Below are 10,446 nucleotides of genomic sequence, written 5' to 3' on the forward strand. Positions count from 1 at the left end.
CAAGACTGTCCAAGCTGAAACTCAGGCTCTATCACTTCACCCATTGTAATGGATGGCTTCTAGTGCCGATGCGCCCTGTTCAAATTGTTGACACCTGATGCTCCATCTCTCATTTTTTCGTCTTGGCCAACAAATCATTGTCTCGGCCTTGAGAGTCAAATACTAGAACTATATGAAATATTTTGGTACGTGTTGCAGACCATGGAAGCAGATGGGGATGGGTCGACAAGAAAGAATTAACTATCAATGGCATGTAACTTACGATAGATCACCAAAAGCTTTAACCAGTTCAATAATCTGGTTGACCCATGAACACTGTCACAGTACACTGTTTAAACAGTTTAACGAGTACACAACTTAACCATGTCACTGGAATCTAGTACTATTAAAGATAGGAATCCTGACTTCACCAATTTTCTTTTAACTTGATTCAGACTTGAGAGCAACCTCTACTTGATTTTGAGACACTATAGCTAATAAGTCCAAACACACAGGATGAGATGATGGGGCACGTCTGGGGGCTTCCCTTTGTTGTCAACAACCAGGAACACTAGATCACCGTCGCCTTCTCCTTCCCTGTGACAAATGAACGAACAGCAACAGCAGGTGAGTCCACTGGAATAATGACAGATGGAAGAACAAGGTAGCATCTAATCACTTACCGAGGCTGCACTGCCATCCCGGCGCCCTCTCTTGGAAGAGCTCTGGATGGGAGACTCAAATGCTGGACTACTTGCCGCAGGACGCTTTGAGGATGTCATGTTCTGCAAGTCACACAAAAAGTGGATGATTAGCAAAAATTGCATGACAATGGCTCATCTTGATGAAATGTGATTATTCCAGTGATATTCAGGGGAGTAAGGGCAGGAAGCTGATAGGAGAGCAATAACCAACCTTCTTATCTTTCCTAGCCTGTCTATCACGCTCATCACACTCTTGGTTCTCCTTCTCCACCAGACGAATGAGAGTGTCACATCTTCTAGACAACTCTTGGGTGGTTCTGGACTTCACAAACCAATCGAAACGGAACAAGGGAGACATGCGGAAGGCCGACTTCAGTTCTTCCCAGTTTCCATAGCCAAGTTTGTGCACCATGCATAACTGTACAGCACGAAAAGCTCATTAATTATGTCAACCATTTCAGTTATTTGGTAAGAGTTGTGGCACCGGCATTTACCAGGAATCTGTCACATTCTTCATTGTACAACTTCCCTTTGTTCTGGCCATACTGAATTTTCAACTCCAACCATGGGTTCTTATAGCGGTCCATCTTTTTCGCAATGGCTTTCATAATCTCATCCTTCCGAGAGATCTTTGATTCTCCTTTCTCAATGTTCTTGATAATTCGGTCATAATCTGGTACAAGAAAGAAGACATCATATAGATTAGACAAAATGGACCGCACATGCCATAATTTGTGAGCTCATCAAGTAAGGAAACCCTTAAGAACAAATAACTAATATACAGAGAGAACAAGGAGAAAAAAAATAGGCGGAACGAGAAAATGGGAAGGAACATGGTCTGAGCATATACCATTCAATTCTGTGTATCTTTCTTTGAAAACTTCGGCATACCGCTGAACTTCCTCCTCTGTTTTCCCTTCCATTTCAGAGAATATACTCTTTATGTCGTCACGACCATATTTCTCACAAGCTCGAATGAACGTGTTGAAGTCCCTCCTTGTCCATGTTGAAAAGCCCTAAAATTTACTCAGCGTGAGAAAAGAAATAAGAAAGGGAAACCAGGTTCAAATTAAGAATTTATTATATCCAAACCTCTTCCAGCAGCTGCTCCTTCTCCTCTTGCTCCTCCTCGGTCAGTGGTTCCAGTTGATCTAAATGGCAAGACATGCAATCATCAGCATAACCAGATAATTGTTGCAGTGAAACTACAAATGTAAGACTTGGCCATACCTTCATCATCCCCATCCCCATCACCAATTGTATCCTTTTTCTGATTCGTTTGCTGAATTATTTTGAAGGTAAACATTAGACCAAGGTGGGACGTATTTTATTTATTTTTAAAAATATACAAGTCACGATTCTCTTGAATATGGATGAGTGCTGGCGTACTGGATATGCATACAGCAGTTCCACAGATCAGGCTTAGGTAATACACACCCATAATCAAATTCTTTAGCACTACAGTATCTACTTGACCATGAAAGGTCATAATGAAAATAACACAAACCATAATTATGCGGCATAGATTGGGGATGCTTCTCAAGTAAGTAAAAGTAAGTAAATTAAGACTTATGAGACAGAAGTCTGGAGTCTGAGCAGGCACTCCAGTGTAGGTGAAACAAAAAAGTACAGCTCTAGTTGAGAAATTACCACTAGGTATTTGACTTCCTTTTCATATAATTCATTGAGCCTCTGAGTGTTGAAGAACTGGAAATCATGCCTGACATATAGAAAATCAATACCAGATGAGAACACCCCATTAAGCACCAAGACCAAGAATCTAAAAATTAGGCTTTATTAAGTGACAAATGAGTAACTGAAAAGACATACAAGTTTGGCATTCGGGGAATTCTTGGTTCCCTAGGTTTTGCTGGTGCACCTTGGCGAAGTGCTTGCTTGAAATATTCAGACTCCGAGTAGCTACATAAATAAATTAACCAAAATTAGCATCATTAAATTAAATAATTAAAATTTACTAATTTACTATAACCTCAAGATATCGAACATACTTTCGCTTTCTTTCTCTTCTAGGAGGTTCTATCCAGTTATCGCTGACTAGCTTTTTAAAATCAGGCTTGTCCTCCTCCTTCAGAAAAAAGTAAGTTTGATTAACACAGGTTTTAAGGCTAAATATGATCAAATATTTCAATACTAACAAGTGGATGACTAGTTGAACTGAACTTCAGATATGCAATAAACAATGAACACGACACTGATTAATTACCTTGTCATCATCAAAATCATAAAGTTCCGCAGCTGCATAAAAACATAACATGCATCAGCTGAGCTAAATACAATGCACTGCATAAAATGCCAAAGCCACGGGCGATTATCTGGAAAAACACTATTTTGTGCAAACACATTCAACCATAACCTTAACAGATATACGAAACTCTAAAAAGCAGCTGGCAACCAGCAACATGGCCAGATATATACTGAAACGGAAGTATGGAGTATTTTAGTAGTTGAGTTTCAACTTTCAGTGATTTTTTTCAACTGGCTGAATATCATCCCACTCTACATAGATTAACAATCTTTTTTTTAATAAAAGAATAACGATCTTTAGGGTTACTACAACCAACAAGGCAGAAACTTAAAAATTGCAGAGGAAAGGATGGAGGGTCATACTGTCGTCCATTTTAAATTTAATGGCATCTTCTGTGAATTTCTTCATTTTTGCATCAAGCTGTGCTGTCGCTTCTTCTCCTCTAGCGATAATGCGGTCAATATCTTCATCTGTTATTGTACTATCCTTGGAACTGAATACCATTTCAGCACCAAATCTCACCATTTGCAACAACTCATCCTTATTGACAGCTGATAAAGTACACAACAGCAAAAACATATTAATACTTGTTCCAGTTAAACATAATTTTTTTATTTACATTACATGCAGTGAGAAGGGAAAAAAGACACTGATTGTTGTTTTTATTGTTGTACATGCAGTGAGAAGGAAAAAGAACAAACCTTTCTGTTCTGCCAATCGGCCTTGCTGTATGACCAAAGCATCCAAGGCAAGCTTCTTATATGCTCTCTCAATTACTTTTTCCTCAATGGTATACTGCAATGCAGTAATTTCTGTAAGATACAAAAATAAAAAAATCCTGCTACCCTTCCAATTTTTAAACATAAATTAAGAACCTCAGTGCAGAAACGGAAGACTTGAACTTCTTTCTTTTGACCAATTCTATGTGCACGGTCTTGAGCTTGCAAATCCACTTGAGGGTTCCTGAGAAACCGAAGAACTTGAGCCAAAACTCCACGGTTACAACAAAAAATATTTATTTGAGAAGACTATACCAGTCACTATCATAAAGAACCACAATGTCAGCTGTTGCAAGATTGATCCCAAGACCACCTGCCCTAGTTGAAAGCAAGAAGATGAACTTTTCACTCCCTGGCTTGTTGAAAGCTTCAATGGAAGCATCACGATCATCGCCACCAGTATTACCATCAATCCGGCAATACTGATACCCTCTGTACATGAGATAATCTTCCAAGATGTCCAAAAGACGGGTCATCTGCAGGATATACAATTGTGTTCAAATACTCAAATGGAAGGAAAATAAGGTATAAGGTATATGCCACAGAACTCTTTGTACTCCCTCCGTTTTTATTTACTTTGCGTTCTTAGTTTGGTCAAAGAAAAACTTTATCAAGTTTGACAAAAAAAATATAGGGAAAAATATCAATAACCATAATACCAAATACATACAATATGAAAATATAGCTTATGGCGATTCTAGTACTATAGATTTTACATTGTGGATGTTAATATTTTTTCTTAAATATTTAGTCAAACTTTATAAAAATTGAGGTTGACTTAACCCAGAATGCAAATTAATTGTGAACGCGGGGAATAGAATCTGAGCATGGACACCAAACCACCTCACAAGCAGAATGTCCTCGGTACCATGTCTTTATCACAACCGGATGCTTTGTGAAGCAGCCAGGTTAGGTGCAGGAGTAACAGAAAGAGAAATAGTACCTGGGAGAATATTAGTACTCTAGAGTCACGGGCCTTTAGCTTGGGAAGCAATTTATCTAACAGAACCATTTTTCCTGTAGAAAGCATCAAGAGTGTCAGCTATTTGTGCAATTCTAGTAAGTTTGAGAAATTTATTACAAATACCAGAGCATACAAACAATACCTGCATTCTCAATTAGATGGTCCCCAGTTGTGTAAGGTGGGCCAGGCTCAGCGCCTTGGAATAAATATGGATGATTGCAGCACTTGCGCAGTTGCATGGCTATGTTAAGAAGGCGCTTGCGCTCACCACCAGCATTAATAACCTCCAGATCCTTTTGAAGTAAAGCACGATAATACTGTTTTTGCATCTCAGACATTCCAACTTTAAGTATAGTCTCCTTCTTTGGAGGTAAACCTTTCTCAACATCAGATTTAAGCCTTCGAAGGAGAAAGGGACGCAAAACCTTGAAAATGACACAGCAAATGAATTATGTAAGGAAAAAAACTAACATGTGCTACCTATTGAGCATTAATATTTCTCGCAAAAAAAACCCTGAGAATATAAATTTGTAAATATTGTATCTTTTACCTTATGAAGCTGCTGAACAACCTCATGTTGATCATTTTCCCCTGAGATCTGGAACCATTCATCAAAAGTCTCAGCGGAGCTAAATATTTCTGGTAACAAGAAGTTGAGAAGAGACCAAAGCTCATGAAGATTATTCTGCAGCATAGTCAAGAAATTAGTGATGGTAAAGTTTCCTTGAACATAGCACAAAGATTGTGATAAAACTTTATGCTGATATACCTGCAGTGGAGTTCCCGTAATGAGCAGGCGATAATTGGTGCTGAAAAGCCTCATTGTCTTAGAAAGAAGGGAGTTCTCATTTTTTATTCGATGAGCTTCATCAATAATAATATAGCGCCAGCTAAAACGCCTCAATGCAGTTTTTTCTTTTATTGCCATTTCAAAACTAGTAACACAGACATCAAACTTCCCTGGAGCTAACAAATTTTCCCGTATATGATTCTGGCCAAATAGAACAAGTATATTAGTAAGATTCCAAAAGAAGTTCATAAGAATAACTGAGATAACTTTGGACTTGCCCTTTCTTCTGGGTTTCCTAAGAACTTGACAGCACGCAGAACAGGGCAAAAACGTGCGATTTCCTTCATCCAGTTGCCAAGAGTAGACTTTGGTGCAACAACCATGTGAGGACCAGTTATTCCTCTGAACTCATGCAGATATCCAAGCAGTGAGATAGTTTGGAGAGTTTTCCCAAGACCCTAAATGAGAAGGTGTGGCATGACAAATATGAGCACACGAAGGTGAATCAAGTATAACCATATTAGCTTTATACACAAAAATAGTGAAGAGTAGGCACAAAAGGCAGGGTGAGAAAAAAGACATACCATTTCATCAGCCAATATCCCATTGATGCCATTCTCATACAAACGTATGAGCCAGTTAAGTCCAGCTAGTTGGTAATCTCTCATCTTCCCATTTATGCCTGCCAAGTGAGGAAATGAGAATGCTAGCATTTACTAGTTAACATACAAATAAGAAACGTTTATGGCGAAACCATACACAGGGCATTTATTGAGACGGTTGCACAGGAAGAAAGAAATTAGCGATACTGAAACGTGAACACAAGCACTGGGTTCTAACCAAAAATTAAATAGCAAAACGACAATGTCAATTGCACATGACCGCTAGTGTTCAGTACAAACAAACAAATGAAACATCACATGAGCTTAAACCAACACAGCTATCTACAATAGCTTGGGCTGAATCAGACAATTGAACCTGAGTAAATCCCAGACACCCATGTCCATGCCCAAGTAATATTTTATGTGTCTAAAGCAAATTGTGAATCGGAATCCGAAGTCAAGTCGGATAGTTTAGACCAGTGCATTGAGCAGATATGAGTCCATGCTGAACATAAGGACCAAATATGCCCTTCTTTTATGGGCCAACTACGTTCAGCGCGGACTCGCTTAGGAAATTGCTACGAAGCGTGAACAAAACAAGAGTGAGGGCCGCAGTTTTGGTTGTTGAATCCACTTTGCATGGTGCACATGTGACCAACTTACCATATTGCCCATCTAACTAGACTGTCGAAGGACCTACATATAGAGTGAAATTATTTGATGGCCCCTTTATAAAAATGTCAAGTCTTTTTCGTAATTTATTTGAGCAGTGAATTCACGATTCTGTTCCAACATGAATATCCAAATTTAGTGACAGTTGCCAGGCCCTACATATTATCATCACTACTGCTGCCTCTTCTCAATACTGCCACCAAGATTTTTTTTTTTTTTAATGTAGATGTTACATCTCTTTGCTGCCAGTAGGATACATTCTGAAGTTGGAGTCATAGCTTCAATAGGAGTGGTACACATGAATGTACCAACACCATGTGACACCCAGATATAACTCACTTTATTCTCTTGTAGCAGCTTATGTTCGAAAAAGAAGTATATACGAAACCCAAAACTAGCTGACTATAACTCCACAAACCATCCAGATGAACCAGATCTCAATTTACACAAACAAACAAACGAAGAACTGAATAAGAATGTCTAGCAATTCATCATGTATAGTGAGAATAAAACAGGAAAATCGGTCTGTGGCATTTTGTCATGGAGCAACTGAACCTTCCACAGTGCAACAAACAGTGAACTTACATCACCGGTATATAAACTGGTAAATGAGATAAAAGATCCAATAAAATCATCAAGAAAACGCTCACATGATGGTTGTATAAGCAAGCGTGTTCCTCCTGCACTAGCAAGGGCATCTTCCTCCTTGAGGTATTCTTCATCTTCCTCCTCCTCTGTCACCTTTGATTCATGACGACCCCTATAAGTTCTAACCACATTAGCAAAACAGAGAAGGCAGACGCTAGACAACAAATTACATGGTGCATTAAGTAAACAAATAACTGGATGCTGTAGTTAATAGCAACAATGCAAATTATGACAAACGAGTCGAAAATACCATGCAAAATAGTTTCCCCCAGTTAAAGCTATATGCATGCCACTTGAAGTCAGGTATCCTTAGTACACAAAGAATACTAAATTGCTAGTAGCTATATGTGATCAACGGAACTCAGATAAGTTTAGCACGATAATTCAGCCAATAATGAATTATAAGTATTTTGTTTAAGTTCATGATAGGATATTCTGCCTCATTTTAACAGCCCATCCATTTGGAGTAAATCAAATATGCAGCTCCACTGTTTCCAAAATAGGAACAGAAAATAGTTTCCTGACTAATTACGGTTATATGAATGCTCTTGCGAAATACTGTGGCCCGTCAAGACTACGTGAAAGAAAAGGGGCGTGCACCACTGTCACATCTCATAAATGGATGACGCCGTGTAGTTGTACATGTAATAAAAAGATGTACTAAGTAGTACTGTAACATAAGATTACAAATCCACTTCTTCAATATATGCTTATGCTAATACAATAACACCAACATATGCTAAAAATTCATGCTGCTGAAGGGCTGATGTACTACTGGATATTAGGCCTTTCTAGCTCTGGAGTTTCCTATTGCGTCTGAGCCATCTGAAATACCAAACCCTAAACCTTGAAAATAGGGGCTTTCATCGGACGAAAGAAGAAAAAGAATATTTACCTTCCGCGAGACTTCTTCTCCGCAGATTGGCTCCCTTTGGCAAAATGAGCAAATATTTCAGTCTGCTGCAGGAGGTATTTGAGACGCCCCTTCCCCTTCTTGTTCTGCTCGAACAAGAGAAGACAACACGCATAAATCATTTGCAAAATGAAACATTCATGTACACAGGTTTATCTCAAGGGGAGGAGAACAAGAGAACGGAACATTACCATGTCAGCATCGATGGTGGCGTTTTGGCTATCGAGTATCTCCTGGATCTTCTGCTTCTTGAGCTTCTGCATCTGCCTGAGCTTGGCGCGCTCCCGCTTGCCAACCTCCGCATTTCCGGCGGCGTCTTCGGACTGCGATGGAAGATGACAAGCAAGTCAGTGTTGAGTAAGAGAAACGCAGAAATCAGCTGCTCCTTGTGAGGCTTCAAACTAGGGTGAGTGCCTTGAGAAACTAGTTAGATATCGAAGATGCGCCGCATATCTTCAAAGTTTTGCTGAGATGTAGTGTATACGAGAACCATACAAAAAACAATGATATACGGAAGATAAACTAAGCTACCCACGAACTCCTAACTAGCAGTCGATGCACATTAACCAGAGAGCCATGACCCATGCATCAGACAACCGCTAGCTTCCTAGAACCTAACCCTAGATCGCCTCTAAAATGCCCATGAAGAACATAGACGACTAGATCAATCGTAAAACGCCCACAAGAGCGTATAGCAACCATGTTGGTTCGCTTCAAGGCAACTATAACCACAGATAAATAAAATCGGTACAACATCCAAACGCACCTCGTCGGCGTCGTCCTCGCCGCCCTCCTCGGGGGCGGCGGCCTCGTCGTCCTCGGTAGACTCGGCCTCGCCGTCTCCGGCGTCGTCGTCGTCATCGTCGGCGCCGGCGCCCGTGGTGGCAGCCACGATCTCCTCCTCGTCCACCTCTTCCTCCTCCTCGTCCTCGCCGTCCCCCGCCGCCTGCTCCCCCTCCGGCTCCTCCTCCTCCTCCTCCTCGGATCCGTCCGACTCCTGCTCCGGCTGCTCGTCGCCGACGGAGGTGGAGACCTCCTCGTCGTCGTCCTCGTACTCCGCCGGCTTCCCCATGGAGGAGGGAGGGGGGCTAGGGTTTCGCGAGATCTGGCGGCTAGGGAAGGGAGTAGTGGGGGAGGGCTGGATCGGGTGAGGGGATTGGAATTGGGAGCGGGGATTTATGGTGGGAAGGGTTTGTGCGCGAGCGGGTGTATGAAAAAGAGATGAAACGGAAGGGGAAAGAAACTGGGGGGAGTGGCGGACTGCCGGGGTAGTTTGTGGATTGGTCCCTGGAGAATCTTGTATTTGTTCCCGCCAATGGGGTGCTCGGGAGTTTCCGTGGGCTCTCGGTTGGCGCTTTTTGGGCCGTTGGCCCAATGTCCGATAATAGTGGCCCACCCTCCCATTATCGCAGGAAAAAAAACGTAAATTCGGATTCATTTTTTATAGATTCACAGGGAGACAAACTCCCCGGTTCCATTTGTAGCATAAACAAAACCAATGTTCAGGAAAACGAATTCAGCAACAGAAACTGGGACGCTCGAACAAAGCCGCAACCCTGAACCCAGAGCGACAAGTTTTAAACCTAAAAACTACCAACCCACATGAGGGAACTGAACCAAAACACTTCAACTCACCGCTAGCAAAAGCACGCCAGCTCTCTAGTCACCAACTACCCAGAATGCCACCACATGCATACATTACACCAGCACCAGCAACAAAATCACTACTAGCAAGCTATTTTTGGAACCGATAATCACAGCACGACGTGGATCGAGGCGTCTTCCTCTGGATGCTCCTTCAGGTAAGCCAGGGACGCTCTCCCACCATGCTCGATCTTTGAGGTAGGGTTCAGGAGGAAATCCACTCGAAACTGGTGCACTTCAGCTTGACGTCAGTTCCAAGGGTGCCTTGATGAGTTTCACCAAGATCTTCATAAACGTATCCACATCCTTCCAAGTTTGATCCTTGAAAGGAATTTCCCAGTTCTTCAGGTATGAAAGAATTACTCTCCACACCTGCTTCAAATCCATCCAAGTCGGTCTATTAAAAACTATACTATTCCTAGAATTGCAAATCCCCCACAAAATAGCAGAAGAAATTAAAATAAATTGCAAGAACCTCTTATTAC

At 41.2% G+C, this 10,446-nt stretch overlaps 1 protein-coding gene across 1 annotated transcript; it reads right to left on the reverse strand.

The window, feature by feature from the left end:
- Positions 1 to 236: 236 nt before the first annotated feature.
- Positions 237 to 8,636, reverse strand: LOC124708933 (probable chromatin-remodeling complex ATPase chain). Its single transcript, XM_047240578.1, has 24 exons — positions 8,509 to 8,636; positions 8,300 to 8,403; positions 7,407 to 7,516; positions 6,067 to 6,164; positions 5,761 to 5,940; positions 5,462 to 5,683; positions 5,243 to 5,377; positions 4,835 to 5,117; positions 4,672 to 4,745; positions 3,984 to 4,204; positions 3,825 to 3,912; positions 3,651 to 3,744; positions 3,312 to 3,500; positions 2,908 to 2,939; positions 2,693 to 2,769; positions 2,514 to 2,603; positions 2,334 to 2,403; positions 1,914 to 1,965; positions 1,776 to 1,834; positions 1,534 to 1,699; positions 1,178 to 1,356; positions 895 to 1,101; positions 663 to 764; positions 237 to 576 (listed from the first exon to the last, which is right to left on the reverse strand). Exons 1-24 carry the CDS (start codon positions 8,578 to 8,580, stop codon positions 556 to 558), a joined length of 2,925 nt encoding a protein of 974 aa, XP_047096534.1. The 5' UTR covers positions 8,581 to 8,636; the 3' UTR covers positions 237 to 555.
- Between the last annotated feature and the right edge of the window lie 1,810 nt (positions 8,637 to 10,446).

This window comes from Lolium rigidum, chromosome 4 (genome assembly GCF_022539505.1).
Source record: "Lolium rigidum isolate FL_2022 chromosome 4, APGP_CSIRO_Lrig_0.1, whole genome shotgun sequence".
Lineage (NCBI taxonomy): Eukaryota > Viridiplantae > Streptophyta > Magnoliopsida > Poales > Poaceae > Lolium > Lolium rigidum.